This window comes from Stigmatopora nigra, chromosome 10, assembly GCF_051989575.1.
Source record: "Stigmatopora nigra isolate UIUO_SnigA chromosome 10, RoL_Snig_1.1, whole genome shotgun sequence".
Classification (NCBI taxonomy): Eukaryota; Metazoa; Chordata; class Actinopteri; order Syngnathiformes; family Syngnathidae; genus Stigmatopora; species Stigmatopora nigra.
In genome coordinates this window covers 8,206,316-8,230,350 of record NC_135517.1, presented here as the reverse complement: position 1 = coordinate 8,230,350, position 24,035 = coordinate 8,206,316, and the positions used below count along the sequence as shown (strand labels likewise).

Sequence of the window (24,035 nt, the reverse complement as noted above, 5' to 3'; positions counted from 1 at the left end):
TCACACCCATGGGGCACAGTCTGTTCAACCGTCTAATAATGCTCGGTCTCCTCTAAATGCTTCTCACACTAGTCTAAGTGTTTAAGATCGTGACAACAAAAGGACTGCTGAATATTATATCATAGGGAAGAAAAGCTACAATCAGCCATGATGCCTGTGCTGCTTACATTGTTTTTGAATTAGTGTTTAGGCGGAAATTTGATTATTTTATCGAAGAAAATCTCTTGTAAAGTCAAAGATAGCTCAAAATATATGTTGGAATTCCACCCAAAGATACTTGATGTGATCTAGTTTAAAGTAAATCCTGCCATAGCAACACGGAATTTCTCAGGACAGCCAATTTGTACATACAACTCTTTCATATCTGCTGCTATTCAAAAAGAAACTACTTCCCTTTGAGAAAAATTCCAATTGCATTTATTCAGCAAGGTTGGACTAACAAACTCTCATGCATCGCTAATTAATACCAAATGAATTACATCTTTTTTCGTGTACTTTGACAATTCTTCCCCATCCCTGAGCCGCATGTAACGAGGTTAACACTGTGGAATACCATTCTGTCACTTGCTACATCTACACACAGACACACTGCAAATCCTCTTCATCCTCACACACATCCATGTGGTAGAACAGAATGACCTCGTTCTGCCAAAACCCTTCTGTCTTACCCATTGCATGCGCACAGTTGCACACACTTTCTCTCACATACTGGGCTATGTTAAGTTCAGGATTTCAGCGAGCACACTCTCTCTGTGGGACTGTTAAGCGATTAGCTCACACAGTTCATACATTATAGCTGCCAGGAACTTTCATTCCACCTATAGCTCTGCATGTGGCTCTGATGAGCAAGCAATTCACTCCAGAGTGCAGCGTTGTCCCTCATAAATTAAAACGGGGTGTTTTCAGGGCACCTGGCGTAAGTGATATGACAGCTGGTAGGGCTGGGAAGTGTATGACAAAGCGTATTCCGATTTTCAGACAAAGTTATGATAATGACATGTCAAACTTGAAAAAAAAACAGTGTAGTTCAAAAGAGTGATGAACTCTTGGTTTTCTTTCTTTTTTTTCAGTAATGATCATTGCACTTGAGAGAAATGTAGCATTTCCTACAAGGGTACTTCCAGGGCAATTATCTTTCTGACGGTAGAGGACATAAAATTTTAAATGGTCACTGTTGGCCAATTCTAAACAAATCTCTTGGTGCCCCTGAGCTATTACAAAATGATAGTATTAATATTAATTTTGTGACATGGTAGAATCTTAATGTAGAAATTGAACCAAGTTGACTCAACCTTAGATTCGCCATTATACCTTTACACAAAACTCAGTCAAGATTTTTTTTGCTGCGACTGTGTATGCATGCTCCCAGTAAACGTGACCACATTTGGTGCTGTCATATAAAATACTTGTCAAACAATAGCTTTCAACACAGCAGGAGAAAGTTGTCCATAGTGTGAATCATGACACATCTGCCTCTTGTATTCCCTCCTCGCAGGTGTCAATTCCCCTTCCGTTACGATTACTGTTACCCCCTAAGGTACATGATGTTTCCTCTCTATTCCTTTACGTTGTTGTTGTTTGTACTGAACACTAATCTGGCTAAAAAGGCAGAAAATAACGTATAAACAAGGGTGTTGTAACCTGCCAAAAATGTAACAAAGCGGAATTTGATGATACATTAAACAAAGAGTGACCATGGAGGGCATCCAGAATGCTTTTCTTTCTTGCCATGTGCCTGTTTATTACATGAAAAGACAACACTTGCTTAGAGGACAAAGAGCAAGAAAAAGCTCATATTGTGATCTATTGGTTCCATTATGTGGTTGACTTTTGGAGAAGTATTTACAGTTGCTCTGCTAGAGTACATTTCCTAATGAAAAGGCCTCATCTTTCCACCCCTTTGCCTTGCTTGCTCTGTGGTTTATTTATATCTTCTAACAAGCTCCGCATCACACTTGCTAATCTTGATAATCATCCCCTCCTATTTTCTTTCTCCTCTTAACCATTTCATGGTCTTTTATAGCTGGTATTTTGATCCCGCATGTCATTGATGTTCCATCCTTCTTTATGCAAGTAGAAGTAATGTCTTACATTAGTAACTAAAAACTGTCAGTATCATATCAAGTATAACACTTTATTAGTGTTATCATCCCCAAGTACAACCTCCCAAAATGACTGTCGAACTACACCCTTGACAATATCGTCTAGAACAGATTTGGTAGGGGATTCTGAGAAAAATATGATAATATGATTAAGATTTCTGTCAAAAGCAGAAGCAATTATACAGACCTTGAACAAATTAAAAACAAATCACAATATGCATCAATTTTCTCTATAAAATGTAAATATTTTGCTTGTTCCGCTGTAAGAAAGTTTTGCTTCAGACTGCGGTGTTTCATTCATATTTTACAGTCTTCTAATTTTCATCTGGAGCAAGTACATTTTAGAGAATGACAGATCCAATACAATAGTCAGTCCAGACAGCATCTGTCTCAATCTTATTTCTACCAAAACCTTCGCTCATGTGATAGTGGAAAGATGAATATTTAATGAGCACGTCTAGCCATTGGAGCAGAGAGAACGAAATAGCTGCTGAAGTAAATTTCAATATTCCTGGATCACTGTTCGTTGCCCCGCTCCCATCATATCTTCATTATCTTCACGTCCTTCAATTTATTTTTATCTATGAGTAACCACGGAGCAGTGAATGAGCAAACGGGCAAGTAGAGTTCTCACATTTGCATAAAAACACAAAAGATGCTCCTTCAATAAGGATTTTTATTAGCGATTCTTCACATTTTCTACCAATTTCTTTCTTCGCTCACAAGTTTGTTTATCTTGCCCAATGAGAATGCCTCTGTGGATCTGTACACGTATAAGCAAAAGAACTCTAGAGGAAAGATTGTCATGGTGACAGCAATCCAAAAACATCACCATGAAACATTTCGCATAAGCTCCAAGTTTGGAGGTGATGGCTACCTCCAACAGTGCCTGGTGCTCTGAACACAATCATAGTGATTTTTTTCTTCTTCTTTTTTTTTACAAGTGCCCTCTGCAAGGTATTTGTATGAGTGTGTAAGCTCGGTGGAATGGGTTTGATTTCTGTAAACCTCATTCTGTCGTTCCCATTTTTCTTCGGCTTCGGCTGCCTTGCTGTCACTCCATCATGTCTACCTTTCTGTCTGTTGCCCACTCTCTTCCTCTCCATCTTCCTGCCTGCCATCTCCCTCACAGACATGCGGTAGTTAAGAGAGAACATGAAAGATGAGCAAACACGAAGCCTGTCACCGGTCTCATTTTCAAGGCTGCTATTCTTCAGCTTTCTCACAAATTTCAACACTTTCACCATCTATAACAATCTCAGATAAGCTCCTAAGAAAAGCATTGTTTTCACTCAAAGCGAAGAATAATTGCAACCTTGGGGGCTTTTTGTCCTTTTGCCGCTCTCGAGATCAGCCACTTTTTTTGGAGGGGGCGGCGTAGAGGTGGGCTGCAACATTACAGAAAGAAGTAATGTTTGTCACCTTTTCTGTAATGACTGCAGTCATGACATTTCATTGCTTGAATATACTCATTTGAAACACTTTATCCTTGCAGCACAGTGAAGCAAAAAATGTCATGTCAATCCATGTCAGCTGAACTTTTTTCCCCGCATCACATACTAGTTACTAGATCTTGTCTACTTTCTTTAAGACTCCCATGCAAAGCTAGAAATACAGATTGAGACTGAGCCTTCACTTTCATTCCTCATAACTGTGGATTTTCATTTGATTTTAACCATTTTGTCGCTCCATTTAACTAATCATGTCAACATGCCACTTACACCATGATGTTGTGTTGCTTAAGACAAAAAAATAAATACTAATATAGCATAATAACTGAACGCTTCTTGCATAGTCGACGAACAAAACCTAGCCTTAATATAAGTGAGCATTTTGAATTGAATTGAAATGAATGCCTTCCTTGTCATTTTACAAGTACAAAAAGATTTAAAGCTTCACCATAAAATGCACACATAAATATAAAAAGATTTATATACAATAAAAATGACGGGAGGTAAAAAAAATGACTAAAGTGCTTAACTATTATTTATAGGCTTGGTAAATAGATGAAGTCTTTAAGCTTCTATTACGAGGTAAGGCAGACAAAAAATACTAAACCCACATCCAAAACGACTCTGCCAACATCTATACAGAAAAATATATAGAAGTACATAGTCCGTCCACACTGTCCATGCATCTGCCTGGATACAGCAATTTGGTGCTCCAGTTTGCTGCCCCGCACCCTTCCAGAGTTCCATTTCCAGGCAATTGTGAGTTAAACAGTGCTGACAAAGCCAAAATGCTCTGCTCTTCAAGCACACGAGTGACTGGATCAATGCTGTGCCATTGCCATGGCCCCAAGGGGTAAGGCTACCATCATCCTTCATTCTGCACTGAATGTCCTCATATCCCTCTTTGTCACCACTCTGCCAAAAGCAAGACTGAGATTTATGCACAGCAGACAGCTCAAGTCGAAGCATATGTTATAGGTTTGCAAGCTAGAATATGACACAAGCAGTGCTGTTGGCTTGCTGAGATAGGCTAAGCACCGAAAACATCCACGATTTGCACACTTACAAACCGACGCTGGCACGAATACGAGGCCCAGCTGTGACTTGGCTGTCGCATAAATGTGCAATTAGTTTGCCGTTGTAAATACTCTTCTCTCTTCCTCTCTCTGTTGGAAGATCATCCTGCCCACAATCTTCACTCTACGGATTTCCATGTACAACAATACTTTGAACTTGATCTTACATGTTTTAAACTTAAATATGGAAATGGTTTGGAATGATTTTCACCCTTGAGGTTTGAGTGCAAACACTCCAAAACAAATTAGGAAGAGGCAGAACAGGAACATGCAAGTGCTAATTGCCAAATTCTTCTACTAGTTTAGTACTTCATAGGAACATGATCTGAACCATTCATCCAACTGGGAGCCTGTCCCAGTTGACAATGAATGAACGGTAATGTACATCCCGGATTGGTTGCCACTCTATCACAGGCCACAGATAACGAATAATACTTTCAGCCCATGACTGAGTGGCAACTGAATAGAGGCACGTGAACCAATATGCTATCACTGACACTTGGTTTGAATGTGAAAGTATCCGTTCGCTTTGTGTAAGATGCATTCGGGAGAAAAACTTTTAATGTTTTTTTCCTGTCTTTATTTTAAATTATAAAAAAGTTGCAGATATTAAATGATCCCCATATTTTGGATTTAGCATATTAAACATAATTCCCAGAAAGAACATGTTGATGTATGATTGTATAGCCTCCTTGTAAAGCCATTACAATACTATATAGTATATTCTATAAGAATTCTATAATTAATACCCTAACTCTCATTTAAAATCATTTATTGACAAACTAAACAAATGAGGATTAATGTTGATGTAATCTATTGTTTAAAGAACGATAACCGTTCATATTTAGTGTGACTAGAAATTTACCCCACATTGTCTATACTTAAATCAGAGGATTAAAGCAGTTAAACCATTAGTGCCTAGATGTATAATCTTGTTTTTTTACTTTCTTTTTTTTTAAAACCACAGTGAACCTTGCTGTGATAGCATGTTTACTCATCCTCACCTTATAAGTGAAATGCCATGTTTCTCGATCAATTAATGACCGTTCTCCAGTTATTTTACCACAAGGTCGTGAATGACGCATTATCAGTTAATAGGGAAATGTCTGATTTGACAAATGCTTGGAGGAGGTAAACACAGACACACACACACACAAACACACAGAAAGAAACACTCGCATTTGACCTTTTCCGATTTTTTTCCTCCTGCCCCACAGAGAATTGTCCACTGATGATAAGAATAATGGTTTGGCTGCATCGCCTATTGGAGAACAACCTCCCATTCCCCTTTTCCCCCTCGTAGTATAACAGAAAGCTGTTCTCTTCTCTCTTATTGTGCTACTTTCATCGATAGCAGACGATAAAGTTTAGCCGAGCTCTCTTACAGGATTGACAGCTTGAGGGATCACTGTAGATCTCTCTGATAACTTTCAAAAGCCAATTCCAAGAAAGATATAAACAGGCGGGTGCTGGACATTTTGTTTAATTTCTTTATAACAAATCCAACTAGTTACATAAACCCAAAATATGAATCACCAATTGACTCAAATCTTATTACCACAGAAATCAGATTTTAGTAAAGTTTAAATTTAAGTAAAACAAAACAAAAAGAAAGACAATTTGTGCTTGTGTTCGGGGGGTGGGGGGTTATTTTTTTTTGTTATTTTCCCCCCCATGTTCTCCAAATTAACTGAGATAGCTATTATTTTGGGGAAATGTAATAAAATGGATAGGCAAAAATGACTTATAACAACTGAAGCCATTGTTTATGTTTTGACACTACATGGCAGTCAAAATACCCAAACCCAAAAATGGCCTCAAGGATAAGCAGATTAGTTGTGTTCTTGTCACAGGAGGCCTGAGACTATCATTTTCCCCACAGGGGTTGAGGAAAGACTGGATTAGTAAAACCACAGTAAGAGAAAAAAAAACAACATCAAAAAATAACAAATAGGAACTCTAATCTCAGGCTTTTTGCATCATGTAAGACATAATGTAGTTTCTGGCGTATAACCCTCATTTACTTTAACAATATACACACAAAACGTGTACAGGTTGTGCAGTATAACAATAAATAGAGCATATGAGAACAATTGAAATTAAGAAAATTAGTTTTCATATCTGCTATCATATTTTATCATGTTCTAATGATCGTTTTTACTTCAGTCTCGGAAAATAAACCGAGGGATGGCCTAAAGAATTTATACATATTTTTTTGTGTCACACTTGCAAATTAGCAACAAATAAGAGCTCAGCAATTTGCATGATCCCCCCCAAAAAAGATTTTATTCTTTGGAACAGTACTTAAATAAATAATCACAGATACTAGCAACTGGGGACATTGTAAAATACAGAACAAAAATGCCTTTTGAGTGTGACTTTGCAGTAGTGCATAAAACATGAGTTTATGTATTCATATGTATGATTATGCTAACACAGAAGTATTATTGCCTCATTGCTCAGACTACTTCATTATTGATTTCTTACAAAATCCTTATTGACTGAGTTGCATCCAGACTTCAAAAATGCTGATTCTCCAAAGATTAATTTGATCTGCAAAAATGAGCTCATTCAGATGCACGCATACATCTTTTATCAAAAAAAGTGTTCCCTTAACCTCAAACACACCTCAATCCTTAAATAGTCTGTCAGGCATAATAATAATAATACATTTCTGCTCATTTCTCTGTGGATTTTTGTAATGTTAATTAGAGCTATTGTTGGGAATCAAATAAAGATGTTGAACACAGCAGCTAAACAATCACCAGGGAAGTATTCAAATATGGTTATGCTAATGGAACATAAGGGGAAGAGATGTTGAGAAAAATGGTGGAAATTGCAGACAAAGGCAGATTCCACAGTATGGTGGGAGTAATGGAAAGTGGAAGAAAATTCAATGTTTATCTTGTCTCTGAAGGATTCTTTTTTTTTTAACGATGACCAGAACTACTTAAAGCTACTGCAGTCATCAACAAATACCAAAATCTGTGAGTCACCCATCCCAAAACCTCGCTCTCATTATAATGGAAGGCACCGATGCCTCATGCCAGCTATTATAAAGTTAAAACATTTTTTTCGAACTTTCAAATAAGTTTCCTTCTCACATTTTTTTTGTGCAGTATGAGACGTCCAAAAAAGTACTTACAAGAGAATAATGACTTTTCATCACAGTAATTATATGGCTCAGTGAGAGACATTGATATTATCCAGACGCTTCTTTTGTTCCTTGATCCCAGCCCAAAGTTCATTCAGCCTGAATTGTGTCCCACCACCTCGCTTTGGGCTATTTAAAATCATTACATTATACAATGAGATAACAGACATTGTGTGGATGAACATTGCCTTGTGGCTGTTTCCTCGCTTTGCCTCTTTAAAAAAAAGATATTGTTCGGATAAGCGGCGCTCCTTCTCTGCTTGTGCCAAAGCATCTGATAAGCCTGCGGGGCAAGGTCCACCGAAGAAGTAGCATCCAGTTAGGATTAAGAAAAAAAAGAACGAATACAAAAAAAAAGAAGTTTTTGCAGTATGCTATTTTTCAAAAGGAATGTTTCTCATTATGATAGAACACGTTGCGAGTGGATCGATCGGGGTGTTTTTCAGGCTTTGTCTGCTTCCTTGATGCACATTCCCGATTGATTGAGATTTTGCACCCTGCGTGGGTAGATGCTGATGTGACAGCACGCAGACTCCATTTCAAGGGGAGTGTGTGGTCATTAAAGTTCACAACTGTTTAACAGTGTAGCATATCACATTAGAATGCATTTTTCTGGTTCAGAATTTTCATTATATGGCAGTGGTAGCTGTTACATTGGGATGTGCACCTTCATTAGGGACTTAATTGACCAAATACATTGTTTAATACCAAGACTATTACATTGTTAAACCTCTACTTACTTATACGTCCACCTCCTTAAAAAATCAATAGTTTGCATAATAGTTCATGCAATAACATGACAAAGCCATGAAAAAAATACTTCAAATATGTTTTACTTGCCCGATATTCATATTCCAAAATAAAACCTCTTTTTATTCCTAATGGTTGATCTTTCAGAGCTAACTCTTGAAAGTGTCAAATCAATAGTTTAGCGATAGTGGTACTGCCCAACTTCACTATGTGCATCATTTTCTGGAAATGATCACATATGTGGTTTCTCACATTTGAAAATCTTCATCGTGGTGCCCACAAAATGAGACGAGACAGATCAATCAGTGAAGCCTGCAACTACAATCAGTGACCCAGTCTTTTAATTGCATCCGCTCTGCTTTCCTCCCACTCAGGCATTTTATCAGCCCTTTCCCCGTTTTTCATTCCCGATGCCTCTCAATGAATGTACACATGTGTGAAGGCTAATGCAGAGATAAACAGAAGAGCCGGGGCTGGTCTAATCCTAATCTACCTAAAGTTGCCTGTAGGGTTCTGTTTCCACGGTGTAAACCAAATTTGTGCCAAAGTGAATGGGAACCAGCATGTACTTATGTAGCGCATTATCTGCACCATCATTGCCTACAGAAGCTCACATTGCCAATTCGTGAAAGAAAACTGTATCAAATACTAGGATGAAAAACACTTGTCGACCAAAAATATGGAACAGTCAAATGAAAAATAGGAGCTCTGCTGGTAACAGAGTGCCTTCCCGTGCTGTGTGATAACTCTTTCAAATTGTGCTTCAATCTTACCCTTGAAAACGCTGCTGCACGTTCCCATGTAACGCCCTACAAAATATATATATATATATATATATATATATATATATATATATATATATATATATATATATATATATATATATATATATATATATATATATATATATATATATATATATATATATATATATATATATATATATATATATATATATATATATATATATATATATATATATATATATATATATATATATATATTAAAAATGTATCTATCTATCTATCCATCTATCTCTACCCTACATATACACACATATACGTATTTATTGATGCCATTTGTGTGTGGGATGATGTTGGCCACTTTGACACGGCAACTGAACTCCCAATGTGACAAAGTTCATGCGATAAGTCTGTTTAATGACAAACACTTAGGAGGCATGCCGATGCTTCCGCACAGCGCTTTATTGGACCTTTGAACTTTATAGTACACATGTCACATCCATGGAAACTAAAACCATTAACACTGATAGTACATTCATCATTGAAATAATTACATGCAAAATATGTTGCAACCTCCCACTCACCTTTCCTTATTCTCAAAGCAGGAAACAAATTATTCATCTGTAAATAAGGTGTGTATTGTTGGCTGCAATGGTTTTAGAGTCATTCAAATTGTGTCGCTACTAGAATTCACATCGAATTATTCTGACACACTTAGTGTTTCATAAACACACCAGAAATATCAACAGTTAGAGCTAGCTGGAAATAGGTATTTTAAAAAAATCAGCTTGTGGCACATTTGGCAAAGGTTATGAATCAATACCTCTCCAAGAGAGAGTGAGTGTATAAAACTGAACTATTCACCTTCCATGCTTCATTAGCATAATCATTATCCAAATTCAATACAGTTCACGTGCAGTTCGGGTGAAAGATTAGGCAAATCAACACAAGTTCAAATTGAAGTCAACTTTGCTTGTTTATCGACGAGCATGTCATATTTTGGTGACCACATTACACCACGTAAGAGTGGCTACTATTGAAAATTCAGTTTGTTGTCATGTACCCTACAAACTACGTATATCGTTTGATAAAAGTATTTCTGATTGTGATGGTTCTTTTCCAATATCAAGTTTCTTATTACAAACAGTGGCCCTTTTCATCTTTTTCATCTTTTAGTGGTCGATGACCCGACAGGAAGTTCAGCGTGGCTGCAGGAATGTGTTGGTGGGAACACAATGCCTACATTTATTACAGTTGCGAAAGGTCACTGCAGATGATGTGCAAAGACAGTACAAATGCATGACTTCATGTAGTTATAGTTGGTGGTTGTCTGTCATTCTCTAGTGGTCCTCCTCAGCTCCAGACCCCTCCGCAATGTGCTAGTCGCTCTGTTGGCCACCATTTCTTTCCGCTACATGTGTCTAGATTTGAGTGACACGGCAAGACAGAGGGAAACACAAACGTGTTCACTAAAGTGCTCTCAGAGTTATTTAACAACTGCCATTTTCTTTTATTCTAAATGTCTTTTGTGGAAGGCTTTTTTGGACCCAAAATCACCCTTCACATTTAAAAAAGGTCTCTATGTACTGCAGATTTTATAATTGGAAGCACAAGGTTTCCTTTTCTTGTGTGTTTTATCTAATTATTGACATTGAGCAACAAAATATAAAATCCTAATCAACATATTGTATTTCCTTTTAAAACATAATATATACTTATTTCAGGGACAAATTGCATATATGGATTTTGAGGCAAAACCATACAACTACAAACAAAAATGCCTAAATAAATAAAACATCCAGTGAACAATAGTTATAGTAATTTTAGATTTTCCTACATAGCCAAATCATCTCAAATATGGATAGGTTTATAAACAGCACCTGAATAGGTTGGCTGACAATGAGCGTAGTTATCATGACCTGAACAATGCGGATGAGTGCAACACAAATATTGGGAGGCAGGAAATGAAAAACAAGCCAGGCTCTGTGACAACACTGGAAATGCATTATAACTCACAGGGCAAGAATAATAGCTTCTTTGTTCCAAAGCGAAACATGTCAATAGAGTCAGCTGTAAGCCAATCAACAACTGGAAACTGTTGACGTCTCTGCCATCTTTTTCGACATTGAACGCATTTCTTTTTATACTTATTTTGTCATCATGCTTTTTTTTTATAAAGCTGTCTGCTGCAAACACATTCTTACACATCATCCTAGGTAGAATCTGCTCATCTTTGTCATCACAAAAAGCAATGCATTCCTCCATTTTTTGCTAAAGATCTTGATATAAAATCAGTTTAGACTTCCACTTCTTTCAGGGAAACATAGGTCTGGTTCCTTCTGTCATTTTTCCATGAATTAACAATGCAGTATATTGTATAAAGCAAATGTATATATTTTCATACCAACTGGCAAACAAGACGTAAGGCGCTCTAGAGCTTTCAAACAGACCTTTGGAGACCTTGCTGGTGCTATTGAGGAATGAATACAAAAATAGTCCGCGCTCAGGCTCAGCTTCTTAAACTCTATGTACTCTGAACTAACTCCTACGCCCTCACTGGTAGCCCACACACACACACACACAGACACACAAAACACACGAGACACAAGTTAAGAGGCACGTGCCCATTCTCCAGCTGCATCACAAGAGACTTGTCTGAGTGACAACAATTAGCCTTCTCAGTTCAAATAAATTGAAGCCATTTACATAATGCATGCCTGCCATCACAATTCATCTGTGGCCAATTTCGGCAGGTCTTTGTTATCTTGTCACAACCTGTTGTTAAATTACCTACTGCTTTTGTGTGTGGCTTAAAGCCAAGTGATAATTTTGCACGGCTTTTCACTCCCATAAGGACATTGTTCAATGGCCTGCGTTGTTTTAATAAAAACATGGATGGCATTTGCAAACAAAGACAGAGGCACCACACTATCAATACCATGTTTATCTCCGTCTCATTTTCGCAACAATTACTCAGATGGTGAACACAAGCAACATCATTTGTTTGATGCTAAGCTGAAATGGTGGCGATCTCCTTTATTAGCCTGTTGTTTGGGAGCTATTTTTGACAGGAAGCTGATCCATAAATTAAATAGATGGCTTGATAAAAAGCTGGCTGTATAATTCTTCAGACTGGATTTTTGAAAAATCACTCTGCCATTGCTCACAACAGTAGCTCTATTGCCTGGGTGATTTATGAAATCAATTTGTCTTTTTATCAGCAGCCACACTTTGAGATATGATCGCAGCACATGCGTTTTATCTTGGTGTTTGTCTGTCTTAACCGGGCAGACGTGCTGAAAACAGACATCCTTTATGCTCACCATGCATGTCATTGCCCCATTCTTTAAATTATGGAATGATGACGCATTGAGTATTGATTAAATTTGGCACTCGGATGAAACTGACGTGGCTGTCTGATGCTGTCAATTAGTTCCGCGTTCGGGTAGTGTAATGGCATATTCATGTCAGCTGTCACTGAGCATAGCTGCACCGAAGCGCTCATCATCACTCATGTGTCTGTGTTTGCAATGTTTATGAAACATTTACTCATGCACTATATTGACAGAATAAGTAATGATGTAATTAATCAGGGCTGAGATAGTTGAAAACCTTCTTTTCCAACTTCCACTGGAGTATAAGTTAAATAACATTCATTCATCTTATCTTCAATTATACAACATTATACATTAAAGTAATAGGAAAATTGGGAACAGTCAAATGAGTACCACACAATGTAATATATTAACTATTTTGTGGACAACTACAGCCTAAAAAATACATAGCATAACAAGTGGTTGGCGGTCAGAGAAAAAAATTTAAAGATATATAAGTCGCAGGACCAGTGAAAGTGTGACAGAAAATACAGTACACAGAAGTTTTGAGGATTCAAATGTCATTATTAAATGAGAACATAATTGTACTATTAATATGACACCTTGGGAATGCCTTGCAAAATCTATGTGAAGTGTAAATCCTTAGAGATTGGTTGGGGGGGCATCCCTTGTGCCTCAACAAACATGATACCAATGTGCTTGGCAGCACAGCTTTAGCTGCATTCATGCCAGTGAGCCTAATATCCATTGGGCCTGCTGTTCAAGCCTTCCCCAGAGAAGTTGAGAGAAATTGTGTTTTGACATTGCTATCTGTCTAGTTTGGAAAGAAGAATGATACAAAGGAGAATTAGTCTCCCCTGTGTATCTGGTTCAGAAAAAGATAAGCAGTTCATTTTGCCAGGGATGTCAAAGTGAGGAATCAGAAGTGACAGCAAAAGGGATGAGATATTTCAAGATATGTTTTGATGGGTGCAGGTTAATCTTAAAATGTGTCAAGGATTTGCCAAACTCTCATGAAGTAAATCTCACTTTGATGTTCTCTAATTCTCTAACCTCGTTCTCTCTGTTTCCCTGCAGTCAAGTTTGAAGACTGCCAGCACAGCAGAGAGATGGGCTTTGTTAGCAGCGACCCCAACTTCAGCGTGAAGCCCGACGGGGTCGTGTATGCTGAGCAAGAGTTTGCAAACCTTTCGGAATCCGTCCAGTTCATGGTGACTGCCCGAGAGGTCTTTGAGCCACACATCTGGGAGACTACTGTTAAACTGGCACCGGCAGGACATCCTCACCCTTTACCCCTGACAAAGGTATGATGTCTGTTTGCACCCTTTTACATACTGTTTATACACCATTCGCTGAACTCAGTTTAAAGCACAAGTGCATTATCTCACATTGGAAAGGTGACAAAATGTACCAAAATATGTCAAGCTTGAGTGTTGTTTTTTTCTATTTTGACTGGTGGGAGTTTTACCAATGAATTATTGATAAAGAATGGGAGCTATATCTGGGTTTGAGATATAGAAGATCTTGAATATGGATGTGCATCTAAAAATAGATTGTCTTTACAGCAAACTACTGTAAATTAAACTGGATTGACAAGTTGTTTGTTGGTCCAGTAGAACCATGTCTCTGCTTTTAGCACATGTGGAGAATGACAAACGAATCATCGTTGTATCTACAGTGTGGTAAATACAGCATTGTTCTTCCAGGATGAAGATGAAGTCTGCCCTCTAACCTCACTTATCGTGACAAGCTTGCGACAAAAACACTAACATTGGGGTGTTTGGGTTCTCCCTTAGAGAGTGGATGAGAAACTTGGTTTTACAGGAAGGGATAAAGCCACTGCTCTTACTCAATGAGAGGAGCGAGATGAGGTGGCTTGCCTGGTTCAAATGCTTCAATACTGAGGCGTAATGTCCACATCCCATGGGGAAGGGGACCCCAGAGATTATTCATAACAAAGTAACATAGAGATCACTTCATCAATTTATTTGGGCAAACATTTAGATGGGTTGAATAACAAACTCTAACTAGGAGTTGATATGTTCGCTTTTACTTGACTGTAGAGATAGTAAGTACGCTTTGACACTGCGACTCTGCCATTGGTCCCCTGGAAAAAACAATTATCATCAATGGAGAGTAAAACCCAATAGAACAAGGGCACATTACACACTGATGGCTTACTTACACTTTTTTAATAACAAGATTGCTAGCCTGGAATGACCATACCTGCCATTCTATGGCCATTTTGTTCTTTACCTTGTTTCCAATTTGTAGAAACCTAAACATTTTTGAGAGGTTGCTCAGATCAAACAAAGGCTAACGGATGCCTCATCTATCTTATTCATTTTATTAGGTGAAGCGAAACATTATCCCAATTACATGCGAGATTTATCTCTCATCAGAGCTTTGTTGTGTAGCTATCTTGAGAGTGCATTCATTTGCTTTAAATAACTCTTGCCTACCTGTTATATGAAAAGAAAATAGAGCACCGGTAATGTTCATTTTCCAGTGTTCATTTCTACATTTTTGGCCTGTGAGTTTTTTTCTACCATGTACATGCACAAATGCTATCACACCCCACACAGGTGGGGCTCTTATTGAATGCTCTCCAACCCATACTGATTTCATGGCATGGTGGCTCGCTTTCTCCACCAGCTTAGAGCCTATTAGTTATGCACCAACGGATCTGAAATCCACTGGTTCCCAGAACAGGTTTTGGTGCTTATTTGATTTGCATTTTTACCACACTCTGTTCAAGATAGTCTCACCTGTGCAAAGTAGATTACAAATGCTGGCAGGTGGGGAAACATTGGACCCTGTGGTTCAAGGTCACTAAAAGCTAAAATCCGTAGTGCTAAATGAATGCACTTTTCATGTTAATTTCTTAAACTGATGCTTAATAATGGACGCAGACAGCACCAAATACCTCATTTGGAATTCTGTGCGTTTTAAAGTGCAACTACAAATTTAACATTCCTTTTATACTCAATACTTCTCTTATTAAGCGCATCTCCTGGGTGGCATGTTCTTTGTGAGGACTTGTACTATGATCTTTTATTTTTCCTACATGACAGCAAATGAAAAAAAATGATGTTAAGACATGGGAGACCAAAAAAAAAAAAAAAAACATTTAAAAGTCTTAGTTAGATCAAATATTGCACAGTGCAGCAAATGAGAAATGAGCTCATGTGGTATTGTTCAACTTGTTTGTCAGACTGAGAACTTCCAGATGTCAGCTCCACAGCTTGAGGGGCTTCATGCCTGTAGAACATCCCGCACAATGCGCAGCATACCCCGGAGCAGAGAGTTGCCAGCTGGCCCTACTGCCTCTAGCTTTTTGAAGCCCTTGGTAGAACACGGGCCAAACGATTTGGCTCTATGGCTTGTGTGCACAACCACGCACATGCACGCTTCAATATGTATGCGTAGCAATATGCTCATGCACATGACAGGGGACTGAATAGTAGTTGTCTATTTCTGAAATAACACACAAGCCTTTTGACGGAGCAAAATCCATCCCATGGGGCGAATCAGTAGCCTAAAACTTGCCCCAGCTTTCCTACATAATATTTTTGACTGAGTAATCTTTTAGTTTGGCATTACTGCAGTATTTCTCAAGTAACTTTGCAACCAAGCCAATCAGAAGAAAATACATTGTTGCCAGGGCTTCTGAGCTGTCAGCATTTCCACGCTGAGTGGCTAAGACAGCAACTAGTCATGCATGGTATGTTTATACTGATAGTAGGATACAAGATGAAAGCCCAACCATAGTATTAGCACACGAAAATGCTGGAAGGGAGGGAAAAATGACTGGAGTGGTACTTGTGCTTGAGTGTTTTAAAGGTCCATATTATTGTCTATAAAGACATGCATTATTATTTTACCATCATCTACCAGAGTAGATATTGTAGTATGTTGGGTGAGCAGAATAAAATTGAAAAAAAAAAAACATTTACGAGTACATTTTATAGAAATGGATAGATTTCCCACAATGACTTGCATTATAATGGCAAATGAACGAATAGACTGTTGAGTATGCTTTTTATTGTGTGCCTTATCTGTGGGTGAATATAAAACATACTTCTCTTGTTTATGAATGCATTTATTATTTGTATTTCTACTCTTTCATCTAATGCTTTAATGAATATGTAACTTCAGTACTTTAGTAGAGCAGTATGATACAGTCAAGAAAACAAAAGCCAATAAGTTTCATATACTAACCAGGTACTAACCATGCAACTTGTAATACATGAATATTTTAGTCATGGCAGGAAAATAAGTTAAATTAGTCTATCTTATTTATTTACACAAAATAGGGAAATAAATTGGAATACAATAAGTAGACTTGAATTGATTCTGGACGCTAAAAATCTCATAAAATGCCCTAATATTTAGTTATTTTACAGTAATAAACTAAGGTACATTCTGCCAAGACGACACACTCACAGAAGGGAAATACTAGTGATTCTACTGGCACATAGGTGTCTGCAATTTCATCTTATCAGGGAAACACATCTGTTCCTCTAGCTACTCGTGTGATGGTCTAAACACACACACCCCAATCTCCTCACATTCTGCTTCCGTCCTATCAATTCAATTGCTTGGTTGTCCAGAGAGTTGGCCTACAATGACCCTATATCCCAATCCTCTGCACTCTAAATGTGTGAGACATTACCGTCAGTTCAACATATTCCCTGTTTGCTCAAGTGGCCAATGTCTTGGGTTTCTCATGGGTAAAGAATTTGCACATTGGCTGCCTCTGTTTGCAGGATTAATATAAGTAAAATAATCAATTCACAAATGGTGTACGTGTAATACTGTGTTGGGTGTGTCCTGTTGGGCTTAGCTGAAGGATTTCTCTATTGGCGACAACCTTTCTACAAGGTTATGTTTGTGTGCGTGCTTGCTTTTGTGTATTATGAACGACTACAATCGGATTAGGTGGATTACCGGTATATGACAGATCAACAGATGAAAATACAATCTTTAGCTGAAGAGAGAAGTCTGACACTAAGACCATTTTCTTGTTTTAGGGCGTTTCACTTGTCCATAAAAGGCCACATTGGTAGGAGATATTATGTAGACAAGCTGCAGTGTAATTTTGGTAAAGAATTGAATAGAATAGAATACGCTGGCTTTTAACAAGGTTATCAGTACATCTCATCTCATCTTCTTTATCACTTTATCTGAAGTCGGGTCAGGGTAGACCTCTCTTAAATATACTATTAATTGTTCTATGAATAAAATTGAAAAAGGATGTGGTATACATAAAAACAAAATTACTAATATGTCCTTACTTAACAAAATTTGACTAATCGTGCAACATTGTTAAAGTTGCTGGACAGTAAAAGTGAAAATGTATTCTGTCATCCACCACAGAAAAGACTGATTTTAGAACTGTGCCGCAGGTGACCGAAACACCATCTAGTCTATCATACCTAAAGTCCTTTTTATAAACATTTACACATACATTGACATGCACAAATGTGGGATGTTGCTACTGTGTTCCTAAATGTATTCATTCAATAATGAAAAATGTCAGCAAGCGAACCGAGGCTAACCAGTCCATGTCAGGTTGTTTTATTTGTTGTAGGTAATGCGAGTGTGCTTTAGAAATCAATAACTGTATCTCAAAATGAAATGTAATTTAATCAACTGACAACTATTATACAAAGGTTATTGCTTAGTTTTAACCAGGTTTTGAGGGAAAGACTGCACAGCCATTTATCAAAGTACAAGCAATCTTACTGAAAAGATATGTCATTCTTCTATTCCCTTCCTATATTATTCAAGCAGCATTTAATCAATATTCATTTTATCTGATGATACCTTGACAGGGAAATGTCACAATGTTTACTGGGTTTTGCAAAATGTAATAGAAGACAAAGATGAAAAGTCTTGCAAAAGATTGCAGAAAAGTCCTCGCAAAACGCCCTTCATGCAGTTCACCTGTGTTGTCAGCAACTTTATGAAATATACTACGCCGTTACTTGAAAATGATATGCCGCTCTCACGTTTATTTTTTTAACTCCCTGTAATTGTTGCCGTGTGCGTGAGCCATTGAAAATCAATTTCAAACTTCCTTTACAAAATGCTAACTCTAAAAGAAGAAAAAAATAGCCTAATGAGACATATTTTCTTTTCTCTCCAGGTTGGCATTGACGAAATGCTATCAAGAGCCTTGGATTCTCAACCCAGAGTAATCAAGTTTCTCCGCAAACATCAAAGAAGCTCCTATGGTAACGGGCTGAGGCGACAGAAGAGAGACTGGGTCATCCCACCCATTAACGTACCTGAGAACTCCCGAGGACCCTTTCCTCATATGCTTGTCAGGGTGAGTGTTATTTTAAGATAGCAAAAGTTCAAAATCAAAACACAAATAGATTCCATGACGCAGTTAATTCATTATCACCACGGACTGACTTCATAATGTTATTTCACAGTATGCCTATTAAGTCCATGTAATGAAAGCACAGCTGGCACAATGAAATCATTGTGCTTATTTTATATTTTTGACTAGAAAATCTATTATAGTATTACACTTTTCATACTGTGAAAAATGAACAGAAGATGTACAAAAACCAAACTATGCTTGGTCTCGGAGGAATAGATGAATGGTTTTTTCCCCCTGCATCTTGAGTCAATGGCGTATTTTTCACATTTCTGTACTTCTCTTATAAAAGAGCTTCCACATTAATTATTGTAGTTATCAAAACGCCCACATTCTCCCTAGTGTAGCAAGCCAAAACTCACTTTCATTTAGTTTTCTCTTCCCGTGGATGTCTGCATTTTTTGCATGAAGTCCCTATTGAAATGAAGTGTTCTTGTGATAACGCAAGAAAATCTTTTCGCATATTCTGACTCACTGATAGTAAAATGCGCAGTTATACTGCTTTGATTCATTTTAAACACAGCAGAAAAGTCAACCCCAATTGAACTACTTCATTGTGTTTGGTAGGAAATATAGCAATCTTGCAATTATTGTTTAAGTTAGAGGTAATTTCCTATTATATTTTGGAAGGACTACATTTTAGCTAACCTGGTTTTGATTGCTGCTTGTTGGTGACAATGTTCAAATAAGAAAAGTTTCAGTGGAAGGCATACAGCTTTTGCACTTAACTCTCCTTACTGGCCGTCTCTTATCAGTCACCCACACAGACATGCGGCTTTTCTGCTGGCATTTCTAACACAAACACACAAGCACGCACACAAATATCCACACAAAGTCCCTTACGCCCATTTGTACAGCGAAGCTTACATTGCCGCATTACAGAAATCGCCTTTCCCAAGTGCGTTGGCATGAGGGCAGATTTTCCACTAAAGCTCAACAACACTCACTCAGACAAAACACACATAAGATGGAGTACCAGCGAAGGAACCGGAAAGTGCTGCCCTCACAGAGAAATGAGAACTCCTTTACTCCCTTTCTCATCCTGAGCATTAGATGTTGAAGGTGAATTAACCTCCAATTTTTTACATGCATGCAGAGACTTGATGAGCAATTGGGGAAAAAAGACAGAATTTTATGAGGCGCTCGATAGTGCTGATGGAATGTTGGTGTGTCAATTTCCAGCAAAAAGGGGAGCTTTGCTGCAGAGTAAATTGAGTTGTGCACCTCATTGTCAGAGATTAACATGAATGAATTTTGTCTTTGATTAAAGCCCATCACCATATTTTTAGACTATCACTTAAATGTTGTTTTTTGGGGTTGGTCAGACTTTCAATTGTTAATTGCAATTAATTTATTGCCGGTTACTCTTGAACGCATAAAAGTGTGTTCATTTCAGCATTGGAGGCAGTTTTCCTCATATAACCAAGCAGAAATGCATGACATATAATGAAATAGTTCCTTTTTCCAGTCAGCCTGCTATTTTCAAGATAGATATGAAAAGCAGTTTTCCTTATATGTCAGGTGGGAGGTTTTTAGCCGAGAGTACAGTATTTTCAATGAAACCTGTTATTTTTTGACCCCTACAATATCTTTAAAAGCAAAAGCGAGTGCACATAATTGTCCCTGTAATAGACTGTGATGTATCCGGGGTGTAGTGGCTCGCTCATTTCTTTATGTCAGCTGGGGAAGCAAGCTCATGCAATACTGCAGAGGATAATTGGTATGGATGATACATGGTTGGACGGCTAGATATATGATTTTAATGGAGAAAGGCACCATAGGAGAAACATTACACTTTGAACGAATCCCTAATGCTTTATCTCCTACTAACAAATTAAATCACCATGTAAGCTCAATCCTCTACTCCCTCGGCAAATCAACATCCAAAGGAAGAACAAGTAGGCCTTTCATGCTCAGACAATGATATGACTAAGAACACTCTAAATGTGATGATTTTTTCTCATACATTTGCTTTGTGTGGAACAGACATTTAATTCATGTACTAACAAAACACAATGACAGATATGACGTCTTTAGGTATTAAAGATGACACTATAGAAAGTATCATTTTAGCTGATGAAATTGAATGGAAGTTTGATCCCGTGTAAGTGGACAAGGAACCCAAGCCTTTTTATTTGATGTCAATTGGTATTCCTTTGGAGACTAAAACTGTTATGCCCAGACCGTTAAGATCTTCTTTCCTATTGTGAGTTTTACTACATTTTCCCCCGTCATTTTTTTTGGTAATTCTTGTTTGCAATTCAGCCTGTGTAAATTTCAGGCCAATCATGGTGTTCCCCAGCTTTGCTATGTTGAACTAATGAACCAAAATAGAAGGAAAGTCAACTGATCAAAAGACCCCACTTACATTTGATTAGCGTTTGAAGCATTCTATTCTTCCGACTATGCCTCGACGGATTAAAAAGCACCTGACAACAATTGCACACACTCAGTTGAGACATTTTGAATAAAGGAAGATGAGACAGGTGGCACGAGTGGTGAGCGCCAGGTCATGTCCATCTGTGTGTAGTTCTCCCTGTGCATGCGTGGGTTTCCTCCGGGTACTCCGGTTTCCTCCCACATTCTAAAGACATGCATGGTAGGCTGTAAGCTGTCCCTAGGTATGAGTGTGGACGTGAAGTGTTGTTTGTCTCCCTCTATGATCCTAGTGAGGTTAAAGCAGTGCAGAAAATGAGATGAGACGAGAAAAGTGATAGAAGAATTTGGATAGTGTCTTTTTCCTTGAGCACAAGGCTGCACGTGACTGTGCCCTCTGGTAGAGTTCAATTGAACAGTAATGATATCCATCAGGAATGACTTTGATCATGCCATCACTTTTGAAGAAAATCACTGAAGGTTTTCAGCTGAGGAGGAGCACAGCAACGCAGCATGGTGTGTGTTAACTCATTATTTTTGAAGAGCCTATTGGACTCTCAAACAATTTCGCAAGATGAAACCGGGGTGTAAATGGGTCAAAGGCACAACAAATGGTTTCCCGTGTGGTGACATTTAATCAAAAGAAAACGGGAAGCTCAAACAAAGTTTGAAATATAAATTAGCCTTTAACACTCAAAACACAAGGTATTTATGTACTGGATAGTTTCAGTATTGACTATTTATTATAAAAATTGAAGTGTAGAATAGTAATATTGTATACACCGTAATTTTACATAGCAATTTCACCTCAACCAAAGTGTGATAAATTGTATCATCATTTGACTATTTTTCAGGGACTGCTCTGCAGCTTCCAAGCTCCTCACTTGTTATTAAAATTAGGGAAGCGTGTTTTGACATTCTTACATTCCTGATGGCTGAAAATGTTTAAATCTAATTTAATGATAACATCTGTGTTTGAGTTTAATGATCTTATTTTACTATACCACCCCAAAGATGGGAATTTGCAATTGTCCTTCAATATTTTAGTCATGCGCTTTAAGAACGTTGATGATACATAACCCCAAAACTCCATGAATTACTTTTACTTTAACAATACTTTTTATTTTTTTTATATTCACCCATTTGCACTATGCACCCTAGTGCTCTGCTTGTGATTGGAGCTCAGAGTTAGTTCAGTCTTTCAATTCAAGTTGATAGTTTGTTGACTGCTTTTCTTTCAAGGTAGGAATCAGGACAAGGCCCCATTTCCATTTTCTCAGTTTTTATCCTTGCGGAATCTGTGCCATTCATTCCGGCTCATCTAGACTAACAAGCTTTCCAGGAATAGCTGCTCTGATTCTTCCCTGATTTCTACTTCCCTTATCCATTTCCTTGTAAATGGATTTGATTGATTCACTTGACTAAAATAGGACAAAGAATGGCACAGTTTCTTTCTTAAAGCCATCACTTTGCCTGTAAGTCACGAACGGGTACAAGTTGTAAAAAACACCCTTTGTAAGCTTCGTTTGGTGTCATTCACAATATTTCCTCTTAGATAATTAATGAGCGACTGTCCCATTGGAATCAACCCAGCACTATACGCTGTGTGCTCTTGCAGTCCACACGAAACCTCAGCCTCTCACTAAATAACTGTCAACCGCTTTGATCCCACTGGCCGTCAACTCTGAACCACCGAGACTCCCCTCTGGACTCTCATTGGCAGCTCGAGCAACTCCCTCATCTAAACACAGCCTTCCTTTCAAGTACGGCCTTTAAAAGATTGGTTGGAACGGGTCTGCCTTGGGCATGCCAGAAGTGCTTGCAACTGCCCTCAGGTTGCGGCTGACTGGCCAGGCTTTCAAGGCCCTGTTGCTCCGGCAGGAACACGTCAGTAGATTGAGTTGAAAGATTGCGGGGTGATGGTGGAAATAGGAGCTTGAAGAAGAACGCTGCACAGCGCCACAGAGGCATCCCCTACCTTCCTAAAAGCCCTGTTATTCTTTTATGAAGGCCACCAGGACTTCACATCTTGTCCATGGAAAACCTGTGATCTACAGTATTTAATTTTTTTCATCATCTTGTATTCGGAGAAAATTGCAGCCAAACTATTTAAACTGCAACTTTACAGCCTAATTTGTAACTACCATATTCTGGCATATAAGCCATATTAGTCGCTCAAAAATTATTTTCTGAACTGCTTTATCCTCACTAGAGTGGTGGGGGGTGCTGAAGCCTATCCCAACTGACTTTGGGTCAGAGGCGAGGGACAACTTGAATTGGTGGCCAGCCAATTGCAGGGCAACAAAGAGACAAATACCATTCACAGTCACACTCATACCTAGGGGAAATTTAGTGTCCAATCAGCCTACCATGCATGTCTTTGGAATGTGGGAGTAAACCAGAGTACCCAGAGAAAACCCACCTTCTTTATGATATTGACCCAAATGATGTGCAATGCAGTAGACGATCTTATGGATTCATACAGTATCTCAGATGTGATAATTTTTCTTAATATTATCCCTTCAAAGTAACACATTTGAACTTCTTATTCCTATGTAAATCAGGGGGCGTTTTACACGCGAGAAATTTTCAAATTCAACGATTTTAAGGCAATTTTAACGGTGCTGCTTATATGCAAAAAAAAATTAAGATGGGAT

At 38.1% G+C, this 24,035-nt stretch overlaps 1 protein-coding gene across 1 annotated transcript in view; it reads left to right on the top strand.

Annotated features, from left to right (window-relative positions):
• The window catches only part of cdh4 (cadherin 4, type 1, R-cadherin (retinal)), a 122,988-nt gene that overhangs the window by 58,376 nt on the left and 40,577 nt on the right, over positions 1-24,035 (top strand). The window contains exons 3-4 of the mRNA XM_077725808.1: positions 13,689-13,915; positions 18,763-18,945. Coding sequence (XP_077581934.1) covers positions 13,689-13,915; positions 18,763-18,945 — 410 coding nt within the window. The remainder of the gene's footprint in view (positions 1-13,688; positions 13,916-18,762; positions 18,946-24,035) is intronic.